The 21487-nt window shown below is 48.0% G+C and overlaps 1 protein-coding gene across 1 annotated transcript in view; it reads right to left on the bottom strand.

Annotated features, from left to right (window-relative positions):
- The window catches only part of LOC116275835 (unconventional myosin-Vc-like), an 80513-nt gene extending 63835 nt beyond the window's left edge, over nucleotides 1-16678 (bottom strand). The window contains exons 1-7 of the mRNA XM_031668674.1: nucleotides 15718-16678; nucleotides 12450-12615; nucleotides 11501-11645; nucleotides 7909-8065; nucleotides 4949-5092; nucleotides 4138-4219; nucleotides 2223-2330 (exon numbers count right to left, since the gene is read on the bottom strand). Coding sequence (XP_031524534.1) covers nucleotides 2223-2330; nucleotides 4138-4219; nucleotides 4949-5092; nucleotides 7909-8065; nucleotides 11501-11645; nucleotides 12450-12615; nucleotides 15718-15876 — 961 coding nt within the window. The 5' untranslated portion in view covers nucleotides 15877-16678. The remainder of the gene's footprint in view (nucleotides 1-2222; nucleotides 2331-4137; nucleotides 4220-4948; nucleotides 5093-7908; nucleotides 8066-11500; nucleotides 11646-12449; nucleotides 12616-15717) is intronic.
- Between the last annotated feature and the right edge of the window lie 4809 nt (nucleotides 16679-21487).

Genomic DNA, 21487 nt, shown 5'->3' with positions numbered 1-21487 from the left:
CAACATGGTGAAACCCCGTCTCTACTAAAAATACAAAAATTAGCTGGGGGCGGTGGCGTGTGCCTGTAATCCCAGCTGCTCAGGAGGCTGAGGCAGGAGAATTGCTTGAGCCCCAGAGGCAGAGGTTGCAGTGAGCTGAGATTGCACCATTGCACTCCAGCCTGGACGACAGAGCGAGACTCCGTCTCAAAAAAAGACACCAAGTCTCAGAGTGGTACTTAGACTCATACCAACTAGGATTTGAATTCACGTTCATTTGATCCCAAAGCCTACTCGATTTGCCCTACATTATCTTGCTGTGAGGAGGACATGATAGAGGTGAGAGACAGTAGAAGGATCAGGGAGATGACAGTGGGCAGGGCAGGGCATATCCTTCAGCCCAGCCAGAGTTTGGCCACCTGTCCCCTCCTCACGCACCGAGCCCACTCTCCATGCAGTAGATTATACAGAGATTGAAATGACGACTATAATTATTTTCAGAAAATGTGAATCAGTGCCAAAAGTGTTTATCTTATTATTACAAAATGTTCAAATTGCCCTTCTCCTTGAAGCAGGTTTGAGGGAACAGAGTCTGATGGTGATTTTGCTTAGAAAACCATCTTGTTTTCACTTTCCATTATCCAGCTGTGATCGTCTTACCTATTCCTTCGATATATTTAACCTGAAATTCTTAGCCTTTTACATTCAGATACAGTCAACTAGGCTACAAGAATGAAAGCACTTAGAATGAATTGGTGGGAGATTTCAGCAAGAGAGATTTCAGCAAGACGTAGAAATGACTGGCTGGGCGCGGTGGCTCACACCTGTAATCCCAGCACTCTGGGAAGCCGAGGCAGATGGATCACGAAGTCAGGAGCTCGAGACCATCTTGGCCAACACGGTGAAACCCTGTCTCTACTAAAATACAAAAAATTACCCAGGCATGGTGGTGCGTGCCTGTTATCCCAGCTACTTGGGAAGCTAAGGCAGGGGAATTGCTTGAACCGGGGAGGCAGAGGTCGTGCCACTGCACTCCAGCCTGGCGACAAAGCAAGATTTCGTCTCAAAAAAAAAAAAAGAAAAGAAGAGAGAAAGAAAGAAATGGCCAACGGCCTCACCCTGATCAAAAGCTTTGACTGGCAGCTTCATGTGGATGTCTAGACTCATACAGAATGGGAGAGCGAGTGCCTGTTTCTGTAAACACCATCTGGTAGACAGCCTTTCTGAACATGAGCTCTGTGTGGGAAAAGTAAGGCGAGAAGGACTGGGAGCAACTGGCTGTGCTGTGAGAGTCGTGCCTGCTCCACCTGTGCCGGCATCCGAGCAACAGAAGATGGGGTTTTCTGTACAAAATGAGATGCTTGAAGACCCTGGAGTGCAAAAGCCAGTTCTACTCTGAATCCGCCGCCTAACGTTGGGTAAAATCACTTCCCATCTCTGTGCCTTAGTTTCCCGCTTATAAAATGGGAGAAACAGCAGCACTGACTTCCTAGGGTGGTTGTAGGGATTGAATGAGTTCACACAGGGGTATGAAGTGCTTAGGATGGTGCCCAGCACATTGTAAGCTCCAGATAAGTGCTGTCATTACTGTCATCATCAGGAGACCTGTGAAGGCCACAGAGGGCCAACGTTCCACTTCTGAACCGAATCGGACCTTGGCTTCACCAGTCATCCTTGTATTCAGCCTAGAAGAGCTTACAGCAGTCACATGGCTTGCAGCCCATGCCTCTGACAGTGAGCCAGGAAGGCTGAGGAAAAAAAAGGGTTAATTTCTAGCTCTTTTAAGGGAAAAGCAGTCTTGACCACTTAGTCTCCAAATACGTTCTGATGGTTTGTCCTAAAATTAGAATTGATTAGGAGCCTTCAGAACACACATATGCTGGGAATCCCCTTTTAATTTTTTTTTTGAGATGGAGTCTTGCTCTGTCGCCAGGCTGCAGTGCAGTGGTGTGATGTCGGCTCAATGCAACCCTCCGCCTCCTGAGTTCTAGGGATTCCTCTGCCTCAGCCTCCTGAGTAGCTGGGACTACAGATGCCCACCACCATGCCCGGATAATTTTTTGTATTTTTCATAGAGACTGGTTTCACCATGTTGGCCAGAATGGTCTTGATCTCCTGACCTTGTGATCCGCCCGCCTCGGCCTCCCAAAGTGTTAGGATTACAGGCGTGAGCCACCATGCCTGGCCTTAATTTTTTTTAAAGAGAAAATGGCTACATCCTCGGATGGGATATTTGCTCTTACCCAGTAGCGTGAAGGTCTTTTGAGTCTCTACCATTTCAGCTCGATCATTCACACCCTCAATGACAGTATTGCCTCCCATTCTCGTATAATTAAATTCTTCGGCACTCCCTGAAATCAAAAAGTAAGATTTGTTATGTCTGTAACACAGAAATTTGGACATACACATTTATCAGAAGAAGGGAAATTCATACTTAATAAGCTGTGTCATGCACTTTACACAGTTTATTCTATTTATTCCTTAGAACTCTGCATTACAGCCAGGTGTGGAGGCTCATGCCTATAATCCCAGTACTTTGGGAGCCTGAGGCAGGGGCTTGCTTGAACCCAGGAGTTCAAGACCAGCCTGGGCAAAAGGGCAAAACCCCAACTCTACAAAAATTTAGCTGGGCATGGTGGCACATGCCAATGGTCCCAACTATTCAGGAGGCTGACGTGGGAGGATCATTTGAGCCCAGGAGTTCGAGGCTGCAGTGAACCGTGCTGGTACCACTGCACCCCAGCCTCGGTGACCCTGTCTCAAAAAAACAAAAACAAAACAACATAAAAAGAATTCTACATTACAGACGCAGAAGCTAAGACTCAGAAAAGTGAAGTAACTTTCTCAAGTTCCCATAGCCGATGGCACGCAAGAATTTAAATGCAGGCCTAACTCTAAAGCTCATGGTTTTTGTTCCTGCACCCAACATTTTTATGTAGCTTTACTGAAGTTTACTGAATGTACAATAAACTGCATGTTTAACACGTACAATTTGATAAACTTTTGACATGCATATACTCTTATAAAACCATTAGAACAATCAGGATGACTATACACACACACACACACACACACCCCTAATGTTTAAATAGTAGAGGATCTTTCAGAAAGCCCTTCTGCAAGTTCGCTATTCATATTCTGTTTGGTAGACAAGGCCAAGGATATTACCTTCATGTGAAATCTGCAGAAATTTAGATTCTAAGAGCACAAGCAATTTCTCCAAAACTAGAGAGTGTGTGAGTTCAACTCCAACATACTAGAAGTTATCTCCGACAATTCTCATCTACCAGCATAGCACAAATGGCTAAGGCAGGAGAGCCATGACAGCACAGGGCTCGGGGCCTTTTGTATTGAAGGACAAACAGCCCTATGCTTTAGCCATCTCTGGAATATAATCAATTATGACTACAAATAATGAATGACCTTGAGCCATCAAATTATGATAGAGGTGGTTTGTTTTAAAAAATGGGTTAACATGTCATACATGTTAGAAAAACAACTATCTATGCATGTTCAAATAAAATGGAAGGTTTGGTGACGCCATATGTTCCAGCTGTCAGGAGCTCTTAATCAGGTGGTTCTAGCTGGAGGAGCACAAACACACAATGAGCTATTTTTTTTTTTTTTTTATGAGATGGAGTCTTGCTCTGTTGCCTAGGCTGGAGTGCAGTGGTGTGATCTCGGCTCACTGCAACCTCCCTCTCCCGGGTTCAAGCAATTCTTCTGCCTCAGCCTCCCAAGTAGCTGGGGCTACAGGTGTGTGCCACCACACCCGGCTAATTTTTGTATTTTTAGTAGAGACAGGGTTTTGCCACATTGGCCAGGCTGGTCTTGAACTCCTGACCTCAGGTGATCCGCCCACCTTGGCCTCCCAAAGTGCTGGGATTACAGGTGTGAGCCACCACGCCAGGCCCAATGAGCTTTAAAAATAACCTCAGGCTTAAGAGTGCCCTCTCTCTCTAAACTCATCCCCCCAGCCCTAATCCAGCCCCTTAATTAGATGCACCAATTCTGTCCTTGAAACCAAAGAATCTTATATCTTTGGGCAAATACTTAAAAAAAAAAAAAAAAAGACATATTAGTATAAGAAGAAAGTTAACCTAGAATTTAAGCCCCCACATAAAAGAGAGACCCTTCCACACACGATCCATCACATACCCAATTTAAGATGTTTAAATTCCGACTGCTGTGCAGATGCACAAAGCTGATAGAAAATGTGGTAATTTCGTTCATTTTCCGACTGTAAGATAAAGAAATGTCCTCAAAATTACACCAAATCCTCACAAGCAAAAATGCCATGTTTTTAACTAGAGAATCTTAGATGTCTAACCTGGATGGATAATTATCTGTCTGGGATGTGATCTGGCCAGTCCACAAGAGGCCCTTCCTCTCAACTGAGAACCGGGTGGCCTGAGATGGCCTTCCAAGTAACGAGTAACCCAGAGAAAGTGTTATTAAATGAAAATATCCTATGGAATAGGAATGACATAACTCATCCTAGTGAAATTTTTAGAAACTTCCTGCAATACAAGGTTTACTGTTGCTCTCCTCCTGGGCCAAAACGGTGAGAATTTTCTCCATTTTACTGGCAGAAAAGCCTTTCTCTTAAAACCGCCTCGATAGCTCTGATCCCATTCCCTTTCTGATAGGAAAGCCAGTCTGTCAGCTTTGTCTATTTCAAACAGTTTTTGTACTCTAGAAAGAGATACTTGATTTTTAAACTATAAGGATTTTGTAAATCCCCCAAATTAAAAAGTCATAACCTCTTCCTACAGTCATACAACTCACCTGATACTACACCTATTCACCATCAAGTTTTAATCAACAGAAAAAAGAATCCAAACTGCAAATGAAAGATAAGAAAACCCTAGTCTTCAATTCATAGCATAGTGTAGCCTGCCTGAGTATATATAATAAGAATGTAATTGTAAATAATGCTCAAAAAGTTGGGGAAAAATTTAATACTTACTTGAAAGACAACTCTGGATTTCTCCAGGAGGTAAGTTCTCATGTTGGCTCCTATAATTTGATTTTGTTCATCAAAACTGATTTCTGTGTATTTCCCAAACCGACTACTATTGTCATTGCGGGTGGTCTTGGCATTTCCGACGGCCTAAAAAAACATAACTCTTCTGAAATAACAACATTAAAAGATTTTTGCCTCAACGTTATTGCAGGAGTTTTTAGTCAAATGCAATTCCGTACCCGAGGGGAAGGTCTGATTGGCAGAGGGAGGTCTGGGGAAAGAAAGCAACCCCAGGCTGGCAGGGAACATGACCAGTCCCGAGCCTGCTGCTCAAACCTCTCCTCGGTCCCACTGGCAGACACTGGGGAGGACCAGAAAGAGCACAGGTTCTGATGTTTCAGGGCCCTGGGTTCTATCTTTGCTATCTGTGTAATGTCTTACAAGTTAGTTCACTGGCTAGGTGCGGTGGCTCACGCCTGTAATCCCAGCACTTCAGGAGGCTGAGGCGAGAAATTCACTTGAGGCCAGAAGTCTGAGACCAGACGAGGCAAAACAGTGAGACTCCCATCTCTACAAAACACAAAAAAATTAGCCAGGCATGGTGGCATGTGCCTGTAGTCCTAGCTACTTAGAAAGCTGAGGTGGGAGGATTGCTGGAGCCCAGGAGCTGGAGGCTGTAGTGAGCTATGATTGCAGCACTGCACTCCAGCCTGGGTAACTCAGCAAGACCCTGTCTCAAAAACAAACAAACAAAAAAGGTAGTTCATCTTTCCAGGTCTTAATCTCCCTATCTGTAATATGAGAATAATAAGCAACTTACTGTTATGGACTGAATGTTTGTGTCCTCCCAAAATCCTCATGCTGGAATCCTAACCCTATGTGTCGGTATGGTAAGGTGGGCCTTTGGGAAGTAATGATGTCACGAGGATAGAGCCCCTGGGAGTGGGATTTTAATGCCTATATAACAGGGATCCCAGACACCTCTCTTGCTCTCTTTCTGCCATGTAAGGGTACCGTGAGAAGACAGCAGGCAGGCACCCAGAAGAGAGGCCTCACCAGAACCTGACCCCTGCTAGCACCCTGATCTTGGACTTCCAGCCTCCAGAACTGTGAAAAATAAATTTCTGTTGTTTATAAGCCACCTGGTCGATGACACTAAAGTATATTATACTAAAGTATATTATACTTATTATTGTAACAGCAGCCCAGACTGACCAGAACACTTACAGAATTGGGAGGGTTAAATGAGAGAATATGAGGTGCCTCAACTCACTCAGGCCCCAAATGCCTAGGATGCTCAATTAAAAGTTCACATCTTTCATCCAACCTTTATTCCAATCCTTACTCCTTACTGCTTCCCTACTCAAGCTTTCCACTTAACCAAAACACTGCTCCTTCTCATCCCTCCCACTCTCTGGGCAGGATTTTTGCTTTTTACTTCTGTTCTTCAATTTCATCTCTCCTCTGCCCCTCCCCACCCTCTCTTGAGCACCCTCTTTCTAGATGGACCCTGCCCAGGTCATCATGCTGCCTGTCAACATGTATTTACTGAGCACCTACTATGTGCCATGCGCTCGGTGAACCCAATAGATATAGTCCTGCCTTCGGAGTGTACAGTCTAGTGGGGGAGACAAACCCTAAATATTTACACAAAATTATCCACTGGGCATTTAATTTGCCACTGGCTCTTGATAACTTTTATTTTGGGACGGGGTCCCGCTCTGTCATCCAGGCTGGAGTGCCAGTGGTGCAATCTTGGCTCACTGCAACCTCCACCTCCTGACTCAATCTACCTACCTCAGCCTCTTGAGTAGCTGGGACTACAGACATGTGCCACCATACCTGGCTAATTTTTTGTATTTTTGGTAGAGATGGGGTTTCATCATGTTGCCCAGGCTGATCTGGAACTTCTGAGTTCAAGAAATTCACCCACCTCAGCCTCCCAAAGTGCAGGATTATAGATGTGAGCCACTGCACCCAGCCTTGATAACTTTTCTACTGGTATCTTGGATTGTAATTTATGTTTCTAAGAAGGTTATGCCTCTGAACTATGAGCTTTGCAGTGTTTCTTAGTACCCCCTCCCCACTTATGTTTCTATTTAATTTTAAAATATTCTTACGTTAGGTTAGAAGAATCTTAACTTGGAGATTGGGTCTCATTCTTTTCCATCACTTCCCACATTAGCTACACAGTGGCTTCAACAGAGTAGATGGTCTGATAAATATTCACTGAGGATTTTGATTTGAGAAAACAGGGAGAAGAGGTCTACGAGTCTAATGTTCTTAATTATTTGCTTTGCTTCCAAAGAAATTCAAATCAATCCTCTTCCCATTTTGCAGGGCAGCTGGAGTTGGCTTGCGGGGCCCTCCTCTGTCCCTTTTGGGTGCCCCTTCTTCCTTGAGGGCTGTCTCCTCACCCCAGGGCACTGTCACGGTTGGTCTTGCCCACTCCCTGTCCCAGTCAGCAGTGTGCTGATGAACTGGCTCTTGGGGAGGGCAGGAGGAAGAGTCTTTACATGTGGCCTTTGCCAAGGCAGAAGGTATAAATTTTCCTCCCATGACTGACGTCAAACGACCAAAGGTTTATCAATCAGCTTGCAAAACTCCTGAATATTTTAACAATCAGCTCATGAAAGCTGATGCCAGCTGGTTGGAGAACACCAGTGATTTCAGTGCACCAGTGATGTTTGGTTTTCCCCTGGGACGTAAATGTAAACAGAGGACTCCTGGAATCTGATGGTAGACTTCCAGCCCAGGAGGTATAGCAGGAGAGAGTCTTGAAAGCAGCAATTCTGCCCCCATCTCCTTCAAATCACACCAGCAAATAGGCTTCCTGGGTCTTTCCTGCCCTCACTTCTTTAGTCTTTAAAGGGTGGGAACTTGAATTAGCCAGGAGAGCACAGAACCCAACCAACCCCCATTTCCATCATCAACACATGGCTGCCTTCCGCAGCGGTACGCACCTCGGTGATGGGATTGGACGCCAGGACCTTGTCCTCCACGTGAGCGTTGCTGCCAGATTTGCTGACGGTGGCGAAGTACCTCATGGCATAGCGAGCTGACACTGTCTTTCCAGCACCCGACTCTCCGCTTACAATTATGGACTGGTTTCTGTTGTTTCTAAAGCAAATAAAAGAGTTTTCAAATGTTAGTTTCTTTCCATTAAAGAGGCGATGTGTGCTAATTAAGACAAATGCGGACAAGACAAAAGAGGGAAACCGTTTCGTCACTCTACTATTTTAAAATCTCAATCAAGGCTGGGCGTGGTGGCTCACGCCTGTAATCTCAGCACTATGGGAGGCTGAGGCGGGCGGATCACGAGGTCAGGAGATCAAGACCATCCTGGCTAACACAGTGAAACCCTGTCTCTACTAAAAATACAAAAAATTAGCGGGGCGCGGTGGTGGGCGCCTGTAGTCCCAGCTACTCGGGAGGCTGAGGCAGGAGAATGGCGTGAACCCGGGGGGCGGAGCTTGCAGTGAGCCGAGATTGTGCCACTGCACTCCAGCCTGGGTGACAGAGCGAGACTGTGTCTCAAAAAAAACAAAACAAAACAAAACAAAAAAACAACTCAATCAATTTCCTTCTAGATTTTTTTTTCTATCTTTCATCCAACCTTTTACTCCAATCCCTACTCCTTACTGCTTCCCTACTCAACCTTTCCACTCAACCAAAAAACTGCTCCTTCCCATCCCTCCCAGTCTCTGGGCAGGATTTTTGCTTTTAAACTCTGTTCTTGAATTTCATCTCTCCTCTGCCCTCCCCACCCTCTCCTGACCACCTTCTTTCTAGATGGACCCTGTGCAGGTCATCATGCTGCCTGTCGACATGTATTTATTGAGTACCCCCAAATTACTGAGGGGCCCCAAGACCAACCCCAGGTTCAATGTCCCAGTAAGAGAACTCACAGGACTCAGCATACAGTCATCCTCACAGCTAAGACTGACTGCAGCAAGAGGATACAGAGCAAAAGCAGCAAGGGGAAAAGGCATGCGGGGCGAGGTCCAGTGGAACCTGGGTGCAAACTTCCAGGGGTCCTCTCCCAGTCGGGTCACACAGGACACGCTCAATTCCTCCAGCAAGGAATTTGACGGCACATGTGAAATGCTGGCTGCGAGGAAAGCTCATCAGAGATGCAGTGCCCACCTTCTGCCTGGCACATGCCAACATTCCAGACTCCCAGAAGGAAAGCGGGTATTCAGCATAAAGCACATTGTTTACACAAACAGCTTGAGTTTAGGTAAAATGAGCCACTTTATCAACCAAGAAATGTCAGGAACCGTCATGAAATCAGAGGCCAGCCACGGGCCACCTTGCAAGCAGGCCTCTAAAGATAGCAGCCTCAGGCCTTATGTCAACTCCTTTCTGCACATCCCACTTAAATATAAAAACATTTCAAGGACATTATTTTGAGAGCAATTATTCAAAAGATGCTTGGGAACATATGCGCTCTGTAAGCCAACATGCTCTGTTATATAATTTAGAGATTTTAAAAAATGCACTAAACTTTTCATGTCATAAGATCGTGACGGTGGAAGCTTCTAACGCGGCTCTGTGGATGTGGCACCGCTCACATGCCAGGTGCTGAGTGAATACAGATTCTCATTTAAGCTTCACGAAAATCCTACGACATACATCTCTCTCTTACAGAGGAGTAAAATGGTGACCGTGGGTGGAGTGACTTGACCCAGAGCACAGAGCCACAGCCTCCCATGTGAATGCTGGAGAAGACTTTGGGTACACAGCCCTGGTCCAATATTTTCATTTCAGAGACAAGATGAAGACTCCGAGAAGGGGAATGACATGCTCAGTGTCCCTCAGGGCATAGAACAGGGCTTCTGTAATCCCAGTCCTGTTCTACAGCCCTGAGGGACACTCCCTGTCTAGCATCAAATAAGGCCAACACGAGCCTGCTTTAGGCTCTGTTCTGTTACTGCAGTTACACAGACCGTCAAGGAGAAACTGGCTCTTCAGAGCTGAACTGAGCACAGCCCTACAGCGCCCAAGAGCTCATCCCACTGATACCCAGACCCTAATCACCATAATACCTGGGAGACCTGCAGGGAGCCAGGGAAAAATCTCAGAACCGTGGAGGTTTTAGGGTTAGAAGGAATCTTGCTGCAGCAGAAGCTACTAATTCTCTATCCAGTATTCACTCGCATTCTCCTCATCCTTCTTAGGGACTAGGCCCCAGTGGCCAGGCAGTGCCCCGCTGTGCATATGAAAGACTGCACATCCCAGCCTCCCTGTGTGAGTGAGGTCCTGGCCGATGAGCTGTGAGCAGAAGCGCTTTGTGGGGTTTCTGGAGAATCTCCCTAACCTGGAGGGCTGTACCCCTTCCCCTCATATGCCTTGTCACCTAGAATATGGAAGACAGAGCTGAGCACTAGCTTATCCCTGAGAATGCCTGCCCCACCCCAGGGACAGGGAGCTGCACAGCACCGGGTCTCTGATGACTGTGAAGAAGCTCGGTCTATCCCCAGACTGCCCATTAGACGGCTCTGCAGGAAAGCAGCACATGTTCTACCTCATGGAAGCTACCACCTGCCCCCTCATTATAAGCAGCAGAACCAGGAATGGGTGCCCTCTGAGAGTCCAGCTCACGGACGAAGACATAAAGCAGAGGGAGCTCAGGAGCTGCGGCTGGGGTTATGCAATAAAGACTTAGCTAAAGAGTCAGCAGGTCCAGGTCCGGTGCCTCGGATTTCCTATCTGTGAAAAGTGCGCAATGAAGTCAGTCGACTTCACAGGAGTGCTGTAAGACTCAAGGGAGACCACTGTATGCGAAAGTTCTTTTGCAAACTGTAAAGGCAGCTACAAAGATAGGGTGGTGTTTTTATTCTCCATACTTTACAGATGAAGACACTGAAGCCAAAAGTGATGGTTATGGGAAAAATAAACTAGAGTGTAAACATCCAAGCACAAATCCCAGGATCTGCCTTTTACTTGCTGCCTAACCTCAGTTGGTTATTCCCTGAAACTGTTTACCACCCACACATCTGCATCATGGGCTATTCTGAGGCCATCCCAGATGACATATGGGAATGTGTGTGTGGTGCCTCATTCGCAGGAGGCTTTCCATACATGTGCGCTAGTGAAACAAGAACTCCATGGGGCCCTACAAACACCTAGCAGTGAAATCAGGATAAAACTCCAAGTCTCCTGCACCTAAAACCTCCTGCAGCTAAATCCCCTGTCATCAGATTCTGCTTCCTGGAATGGGTTAAAAAAAAAAGCTTAAACATCTCATAGCAGAGAATAAATCAACACTCCTCCAACCAAACACACTACAAGAAAAGGATCTGCTATTCCCAAACTGGTAGGACTGACTCGACTACCTTGAAGGAACAAAACCCAGGAAACTCAGTCTTGACAGGTCAGGTGCATGGAACAGTCGTTTGCTATTCATTCCAGGTAGTCGGCTCGACAAAGCACCATCTCTGGCCTATTTCTTTTAATGAGCCCAACCTAGGTATCTCCCCTCCACTGTGATGGTCTGGCAAATGCAGGGAGCATTGGCAGAGCAAGGGGAAGTCCAGCTTGGCAGGAAGCTACCTGGCCATCTGCTTGTATGCCTCTTCTGCCACGGCAAATATGTGTGGGTCCATATCGCCCATGTTCTGCCCGCTGTAGGCGTGGATGATGGCATCTCCGTATATTGGCAACTGCTTGTAAGGATTCATGGCCACCAAAATGATTCCTGGGGAAAGATGTTAGATGCAGTTAAAAGATTCTTACTGCCACCTGCCTCTCCAGTTTGTTTTTTTAAGAAACCCCAGCTCTGTCACTTATTTTTTTTTTTTTTTTTTTTTGAGACGGAGTCTCGCTCTGTCGCCCAGGCTGGAGCGCAATGGCCAGATCTCAGCTCACTGCAAGCTCCGCCTCCCGGGTTCACGCCATTCTCCTGCCTCAGCCTCCCGAGTAGCTGGGACTACAGGCGCCCGCCACCTTGCCCGGCTAGGTTTTTGTATTTTTTAGTAGAGACGGGGTTTCACCATGTTAGCCAGGATGGTCTTGATCTTGTGACCTCGTGATCCGCCCGTCTCAACCTCCCAAAGTGCTGGGATTACAGGCTTGAGCCACCGCGCCCGGCCCTCTGTCACTTATTAAACCTTCTGTGTGACTTTGGGCAAGTCACTTCATGCATTGAATTAATTCCCTGCTAGTCACCTACACCCTCCGGCTGGTCTGATGGTTGGATGACAGGACAGGTGGAAATGCTCCCAAACGGAGACCTTTTTGCAGTTCACAATGTAAGTAATAGCATTGCCCAAAATAAGTAATAAATGTATCAAATCCGATGAGAAACCCAAACACAAGCTTTGTTACATCTCTTTTTCTCGGTAGTCCAGTCTTAGTTCTTGTTGAAGACTCTCCCCACCTAGATACTTCTTTGTACAACAAACTCTGGGTGCTCAGTATAAACATAAAACAACCAGGAGGCTCCAGACAGCAAGCTTCCATTCCAGTGCCTTTCCTGACTTCCTAGAATTGCTCTCCTTACCACTGTAGGTGTAAATGAGTTTGGATTCTGCAAAGCGGATCCTGAGGTTGTGGAGCACCGCGGGCTCATGGAGATAGCTGAGAGCCGTGAGGTCATTCTCGCCCACGAGGATGTCAGGATTCCGAAGTGGAGGTAGAGATTCTGGATTGACGGAATAATCCAGCTCCTATGGACAAAGATAAAAGGAAAGCTCTGGAAATAGAAGATTTTTGGCGTTCTGTTGAAGCACTGTTTTTATTTCCAGAGTCATCACTGACACTAAAAAGCAAATGTATGTATAGCAACAAGAAAATCTTCACAGCTGACTCCTGGAATGATGAAAAGTAGGAGCAGGGGACTAGGGCACTGGCTATGTGCACTGGGGCAAGTCACTCGCCCTCTCTGGGCCTCATTTCTCTCATCTGCGAAGAGGAGCTAGACCAGACCACGGGTCCTTAGAGCTACAGAGGCCTCAATAAGGGGTGCTGGGGAAGCTACATGGGCAGAGATCCAGGTGCCCCATTCCTGAATCTCCCACAGGGGCTCTACCTGTATGTGGTTTCAATGTTGAGGTCATGCAAGTTTTCGTTTGAAAACAAGATGCTGCAGCTAAAATGACACAATGACCTAAGGTCCCTTTAACTCTAAGGTTGTTGAGTCTCTGCTCAAAGTTGACACACTTGGTGGTGACAGATACCTAAAGGAGTCGGTGCAGGTGGTGGTCTCTCCGTGACAGGCCCCTGGTGCAGGTGTCTCCTGTCTGCAGTCGCCCACACGCCCGAGGGCTCACGGCTCCCCCAGCAGGGCTGTCTATTCCTATCACTCTCAGCCCTGGGCCAGGGAATCTTCCCAGGCTTGCTCCTCTTCTGCTAAATTTAACCTAGTATTCCTAAAGCGGCTGCCTTCGCAGAATGAAGGTGAGGCGAGCAGGTCCCGTGGCATCTGTGCCACAGACGACTGGGCCTTTCCAATGTCAGAGTATTCTAATTCTTACACTCCTGTTTCACTGCTGGGGGACGTGAAGCCCAACTAAAGCGACTTCAGCAGGTCACCTAGCATGCTTGTTTCTCTTCTACCTTCCCAGGCCACCGCCGCCTTCCTGGTATTCAGTCAGTATCTCTGGATTCCTTCTGATCTCTGGTCCTGGGCCAGCTCCACAAGGTGGCCCAGCTGCCCCTTAGCAAGTGCCACTGTGCAGACCCCATGCCAAGCACTCAGCATGGATTGTTTCATTTAATCCTCAAAACTGCCTTCCAGGGAGGACGTGACTACCCCAACCAAGAAAGTCAACGAGACAGGTTCAGAAAGTAGGAATTTGTTGTCCAAGGTCACACAGTGAATCTGGGCCTCACTCTGAAGCCTGTGCTCTCTCACTAGCACAGTGCTTCCTTGTCGACGGCAGGGGTTTCGCTGGCTGGTTGGTCTGTTCTGCGTAAAGCGAGCAGCTCAGGGCAATCCACAACTGGACACAGATCCTCAGGTCAGCTCCTGCTCCCCTGTTACCAATGCAAGTGTATGGCGACCTAACCCCGACCAGAATATTCTCAACCTGAACACTTTTGAAAATAAAATCAGGAACAATGATTCTCATACCTACTGACTTTCCTTGTCTCTGTTTTTCTATTGTAAATCCACAACCCCCACTTCTGGTTTGGCCTCTGCATGTGTTATGTGTGAAAGCAACAGGGAGACAGAAAGGACAGTCTTTTGGAGGAGGGGAGAAAATGTAACGAACATTATGTTGACAGGTGGAGGCAGAGGTGACATTTTCCTACAGCACACAGGCCTTTTCTCTTACAGTATTGACAAAGGGTTGAGTTAGAGAGTGGTCTGGCTGTCCGCCATCCTACTCGCCTCTGCAGCCGGGTCAAGGCTGGGAATGTAGCCACCTGAAGCCCTGCAGACATGACCAAAGCAGCAAACTGACACCGCAGCTGCTGCCTGGAGATTTTCCTCCCCAGACAAAGCCACCTGATCCCTAATTGGAGCCCAGACTGTGCACAGGAGACACTCAATAAAAGCTGTGAGAGCTCCTGCTGGGCAGGGAAGCCCCAGGGAGCGAGAGGCTCTTCCCAGAGCTCCTGCCTTTCTTTACACATGCACACAGGATTGTCTCATCGCACTTCAGCAACCCTGGGATGGTGCAGTCATTACCTCCTTCGTACATATTGGGAAACTGGGGGCTTGCTGCCAAAGACTTAACAGGCGGCCATGCCAGGATCTGAAGCCAGATCATCTGATTCTAGGGGGTGTGTCTTTAACTGCTATGTTCATCTGCCTTCCCAGGATCTCAGGAAATGTCTCCCAAATCCAGGACAGTCTGATTAGAAGTAGTGTGCCCTGTCCCTGCAGAACCCATTCACGTGCTTTGTCAATTAATCCTCACATGATGTTCCCCAGACCCACCTCTGGGATCTAGATGGAGCACAAATCCCCTGCCCAGGTCTCTATCCAGATACTTGATTCTAAACCCATCCAGTCATCCTAGCTATAAATCCAGTGGAATGTCACTACAGCAATGGTGGGCAAGGACGACTCATGAGGGACACTTAGAGCAAATGCAAAGTCTTCAGAAGCTGCGTCATCAGAAGGTACATGCAGCCTTGCAGGGAAGCTCCTCACTAGCTCATCCCACCACAGGAGCAACTGCTGAAGTTCATCCTCACCTCCCCCTCACCACACCAGCACTAACAGAGGCACCTCATAATGTCACACAAAGACAGCGTCCCTGTCTTCTTGTTCCTGCCACACTCCCTCCCTTACACATTTCTGTACATCCGTGGACCAGCTCCCTCCAATCTCCTCCCACTCCTCCCTCTCCCTGCCTATTTTCTATCTCCCTCTTCTCATTTTCCTCCCCTTCGCATCTTGATGTTTTTCTTTACCAGTGTATGCCTTGGGCTCAAACGACTTCTCTCCAAGTTTTTCATCTTTGCCCAATCTCTGGGCTGAGACTCAGGAAGCCAAAATGGAGAATCACTTTTCAGCAGTCTCCCAGTAATGCTGGGTGCCTGGAAATGCAGTGCCGTGGCACAGACCTGGCTCCTGCAGCTGGGCCCTCTTCACAGAAAGAGGCCCGGTGGATGCAGGGCAGCATAGGGGAGTGAGGGAAGGAGTACAGACACATCAGTGAGTCCTGGTGCCAGGGGGCCGTTTGGGGATGGTGCTGGTGCCCACTCATGTGCCCTCCCTTGGGTGCCTCCCACGGGGTCCACGTGCCCCCATCCTCACACATACCCCAGCTACCACTTTACACATCGACGCAGCCGCAAACAGCAAGGACCCTCACCGTTCCATCCTCCAGCAGGAGTCGCAGGACCTTGTCACCAACTCTGTAGTCCGTGGCTATTTCAGCAGACTTCCAAACTTCTTCAGGATCGGGAATCCAGACCCTGTTGTACTGACCAACAGGATGAGAAAAGCTGAATTTCAGAACTTTCAAAAGCATGGATCAATGCATGGTTAGACGCAGGAAGGTTTCTTTCTGTCCACTAGGTCAGCTCCTTTATGAGGAATACGTCTACCTAATTTTGCTTATGAGGTGATCTTTCATGCATTTGCAACGCACTGGGCCTGGCTGCCTCAGTTTACAGGCAATGGAAATCCCAAAGCCTTCTAGATAAACCTTGAATGCTGAAAGCCTGGACGTGGGAAAGAAAACTGCGAGTACCTTAATGGAAACATCTCATGGCTGTCTACAGGGTTAGAGGAGAGGGATTTCTTTTACCACTGATTGACTATGGAACTCTGGGCCAGACACTTAACAGTGCCTCATTTTTCTCATCCACAAAATCACCACAATAATATCTATTTCACTAGTTCCCTGGGAGGTTAAATTAGACTTCGTACTTGAAAGAACTTTGTAAAATGCTATGAAAGTATTGTTACAGCAATGCCATCACAATCTTACCACACCAGTGGGCTGCCAAGGACTCCCACAGTGGGAAATGCAGAAGTCCAGACACAGCCACCCAGCTCAATTCCCAGCAGGCAATGGGCACGCCTGGCTCAGTGCTGATGTACAAGTCTTTGGGTAGAACCATGTTGCTGTGGGCTGAACTGTGTGTCCCCCAAATTCATACGTTGAAGCCCTAACCCGCAATTGACTACATCTGGAGATAGGGTCTTCAGAAGGTAATTAAGGTTCAATGATGTCATGAGGGTAAGGCACTCACCCAACAGGATTTTCTTTTTTTGAGATGGATTTTCACTCTTATTGCCCAGGCTGTAGTGCAGTGGCATGAACCTGGCTCACTGCAACCTCTGCCTCCTGGGTTCAAGTGATTCTCCTGCCTCGGCCTCCTGAGTAGCTGGGATTACAGGCGCCCACCACCACGCCTGGCTAATTTTGTTTTTTTAGTAGAGACAGGGGTCTCACCATGTTGGTCAGGCTGGTCTCGAACTTCTGATCTCAAGTGATCCACCTGCCTCAGCCTCCCAAAGTGCTGGGATTACAGGCATGAGCCACCATGCCCAGTAGGATTTTAAAATTAGTGTCCTTATATAAGACACCTGAGGCCGGGCACGGTGGCTCAAGCCTGTAATCCCAGCACTTTGGGAGGCCGAGATGGGCGGATCACGAGGTCAGGAGATCGAGACCATCCTGGCTAACACGGTGAAACCCCGTCTCTACTAAAAATACAAAAAACTAGCCGGGCGAGGTGGCAGGCGCCTGTAGTCCCAGCTACTCGGGAGGCTGAGGCAGGAGAATGGCGTGAACCCGGGAGGCGGAGCTTGCAGTGAGCTGAGATCCGGCCACTGTACTCCAGCCTGGGCGGCAGAGCAAGACCCCGCCTCAAAAAAAAAAAAAAAAAAAAAAAAAAAAAAGACACCTGAGAGTTTGATGTATTTTTCTACAATATGCATCTATTACTTTTATAATCAGAACAATAAATATTAATCTTTAAAGGCAAATATCAAAATATAAGCCCCCCTCAAAGAATGGTACATTAAATTCTGTGATATGGGACATAGTAACTTCATTTATAATGGACAAAAATTGGAAACAGACTAAATGTCCATTAATGAGAATTTTTAAAAATGCCTGCAGTATACCCATACAATGAAATACAACTTACCCATAAAAAGGAATGAACTACTGATGCAAGCAAAAGCATGGGTGAGTCACCAAAGCACGCTGAGTTAAAGAAGCCTTACACAAATGAGTACCTCCCATGTGAGTCCCTTCAAATTGAGAGGTGATAACAGGCTAGCAGCCCTCGCTCTCGGCGCCTCCTCGGCCTCAGAGTCCACCCTGGCGGAGCTTGAGGAGCCCTTCAGCCCACCACAGCACGGTGGGAGCCCCCCTCTGGGCTAGTCCAGGCCGAAGCCGGCTCCCTCTGCTTGTAGGGCGGCGGTGCGGAGGGAGAGGCACGGGCGGGAACCGCGGCTGCGCGCGGTGCTCGCGGGCCAGCGCCGGTCCGGGAGGCCGTGGGCTCGGCAGACCCAGCACTCCGAGCGGCCAGCCGCAGGTCCGGGGCAGTGAGCGGCTTAGCACCCGGGCCAGCAGCTGCAGAGGGTGCCTCGGGTCCCCCAACAGTGCCGGCCCGCCACCGCTGCGCTCGAATGCTCGCAGGGCCTCAGCTCCCTCCCTGCCGGGCAGCGCTCCGGACCTGCAGCCCGCCATGCCTGACCCTCCCCTCCTCTGCCCCTCCCCGAAGAGCGCCGCCCCCTGCGCCGCGGCTCCGGGTCCCATCAACAGCCCAAGGGCTGAGGAGTGCCGGCGCAGGGAGCGCGACTGGCAGGCAGCTCCGCCTGCAGCCCTGGTGCGGGATCCACTAGGTGAAGCCAGCTGGGCTCCTGGGTCTAGTGGGGACCTGGAGAACCTTAGGTCTAGCTAAGGCATTGTAAATACACCAGTCAGCACCCTATGCCTAGCTACCCTAGTGGGCATTTGGAGAACTTTTCTGTCTAACACTCTGTGTCTAGCTAACGCATTGTAAATGCACCAATCAGCACTCTGTGTCTAGCTCAGGGATTGTAAATGCACCAGTCAGCACGCTGTCAAAAATGGACCAATCAGCTCTCTGTAAAATGAACCAATCAGCAGGATGTGGGTTGGGTCAGGTAATGGAATAAAAGCAGGCTGCCGGGGCCAGTAGTGGCAACCTGCTTGGGTCCCCATCCATGCTGTGGAGGTTTTGTTCTTTTGCTCTTTGCAATAAGTCTTGCTGCTGCTCACTCTTTGGGGCTGCATTACCTTTATGAGCTGTAATACTCATAGCAAAGGTCTGCAGCTTCACTCCTGAAGCCAGCAAGACCATGAACCCACCAGGAGGAACAAACAACTCCAGACGCACTGCCTTTAAGAGCTGTAACACTCACTGCTAAGGTTTGCTGCTTCGCTCCTGAAGCCAGAGAGACCACTAACCCACCAGAAGGAAAAAACTCTAAAGACGTCCAAACATCAGAAGGAAAAAACTCCAGACACACCATCTTTAAGAACCGTAACACTCACTGTGAGGGTCTGCGGCTTCATTCTTGAAGTCAGTGAGACCAAGAACCCACCGATTGTGGACACAAAATCAGGTTCTGGAACAGCTAAAACTAATGCGTGCTGGGAAACAATTCACAGCAGTAGTTGCCTCTGAGGGTGGGTGGGGACAGGGAGTGACTCCAAAGGTGTGTGAGGGGGTCTTCTGGGAGCGATGGTAACAATATCTATCTTGATGGGGCTTGGGTTACATAGGGGCTAAGCACTTTTCAAACCTAAGACAATGCAGACTTAAGATTGGTGCATCTCATTGTGTGTAAATTTTACACACAAAAAATACGGAACTCTAGTTAATACGCATACTGAAATATTTAGAAGGTGTGTTGATATATGACTTAAAGAAGCTTCAAAAAAGTGAGATGAATTGAAGGTCAGATAGAACAGAAAGATGGATAGACATGGGATACAATGAATATGGTAGACTGTCCACACCAGAATCCAGGTGGTAAAACAGGTGTTCACTATAATTTTTTTTTTTAAAGAGACAGGATCTAGTTTTGTGGCCCAGGCTGGAGTGCAGTGACATGATCACAGCTCACTGGAGCCTTGAACCCCTGGGTTCAAGTGATCCTCCTGTCTTAGCATCCCAAAGTGCTAAGATTACAGGTATAAACCATCGTGCCTGACCTGTAAAGTTATTTCAACATTGCATTATGCTTAAGATGTTCATATAAAAATGCCGGAGGAAATAAAGAATAAGAATAAAACAGCCTGGGCACGGTGGCTCACATCTGTAATCCCAGCACTTTGGGAGGCCGAGGTGTGTGGGTCACATGAGGCCAGGAGTTAAGGACCAGCTTGGCCAAAATGGTTAAACCCCATCTCTACAAAAAATACAAAAATCAGCTGGGTGTGGTGGTACGCACCTGTAATCCCAACTACTCAAGAGGCTGAGGCAGGAGAATCGCTTGAACCTAGGAGGTGGAGGTTGCAGTGAGCTGAGATCGCACCACTGCCCTCCAGTCTGGGAGGCAAGAGTGAAACTCCATCTCAAAAGAAAAAAAAAAGTTCACGGTACAAGTACTAGACTAGGCCAATGTTGGATGAGGAACACATCTATTAATATAAATCGCCTTGCTTACTCAATAAAAAAGTCACTGGATGGATATCAATCGTGACTACCCCTAAATCATTTGAATTGCTTTAATCCTTAACAGCTAGCAAAAAGCAGGAGCTTGCAGAAATGTGACATGGATGTGTAAGTTTTGAGAGAGCGAGAATGGAAGAGGACTTTGGGAGGCCGAGGCGGGCGGATCACCTGAGATCGGGAGATCGAGACTAGCCTCACCAATGTGGAGAAACCCCGTCTCTACTAAAAATACAAAAAAATTTAGCCAGGTGTGGTGGCAGGTGCCTGTAATCCCAGCTACTTGGGAAGCCGCGTGCCCGGGGAGGGCGGGGGTTTCGGGGACCAAAAAACATGCCATCCACCCACGCCGGGGGGAAAAGGAAGAAAATACCACCAAAAAAAAAAAAAAAAAAAAAAAAAATGAAGTTGTGCGGCTGGCTAAGCGAAGCAGGCGAAAGTGGAGGTGTTCTGACGGAGCTGGAGCGGAGGGCCCTGGGGGCAATCCAAGGAAGCCTGGGCTCTGAGAAGTGATGTGAAAGTCACTAGGCCAGTCAATCCTTTTGTTTGACAGAGCCCCTACTTGAAGCCCAGAGAGAGCAATAACTCACCAAACAGCACACAGAGTCTCAAAGGACCAGGACTCCAGTGGAGCTAGGGCCTGTGACTCCTAGTTTGAACTCCTTGTTAATTAAACGAATCTGGCCCTGAAAGTAATCCTGAACTCTGAACTGCAACCATCTACTTTAGAGTCCATGTGCTCTCCTAACTATAGTTTAGGATTGGTTTCAGCTAAAAGTGGTATTAAATGGCAGGTAATATTAGGACATATGTAACCACTGGCGGCTTCTCTTCTGAAGACCAGTGACTCCTCAGCCCAGTACCCCAGGCTGCCCACACCCTGCGATCCTGGTGCCTTTGCTGGCATTGAGTGCCCTTGCAGCTGAAACCCAGCCTGGTAAGTAAACAAGGTGAGTTTACTCAGCTCCAGGTAAGTTCCACCCATTCATTCCCGTCCCCTCCTCCCTCACATTCCTCTACCCACAAAGCAATGCTTCAAACTGGAGGAAGACCTAACTTTACAGCATTCATTCAAATAGACACAGTCCACAGTCCATGCAAACAATGTAACCAGCTGTCAACTGACCTTCAGAATATGGGGCCTTCCCATGAGGCAGGAGCCTGTGGACTGGGATGGAATGGCTTGCCAAGCCCTTCAGCAGAGCCAAGAAAGAGAGGGCCACCTCCCACCTTCCCTGAGTGCCCTCCCATGCTAAGGCTCCAAGCTGAGGCAGAGCCTTGGGACCACTGAACCTTATGAGCTCAAGATCATGTCAGCCACGCCCCCAGGCACACAGGTGAGATAAGAACAGCATCTTCTCACGCCGCCCACTTTTCTGAGGGATATTCTGGCATCAGCCACAGAAATGACTTGAAGACTTATATGGAAGATGGGACAAGATGGGACGACATGAGTTCCCCTCCTAGAACCGCTTTCTG

The sequence above is a fragment of the Papio anubis genome, chromosome 7 (assembly GCF_008728515.1).
Source record: "Papio anubis isolate 15944 chromosome 7, Panubis1.0, whole genome shotgun sequence".
NCBI classification, from domain to species: Eukaryota; Metazoa; Chordata; class Mammalia; order Primates; family Cercopithecidae; genus Papio; species Papio anubis.
Note: the sequence above shows the minus strand (reverse complement) of the source record. Positions and strands in the feature narration are given on the sequence as shown.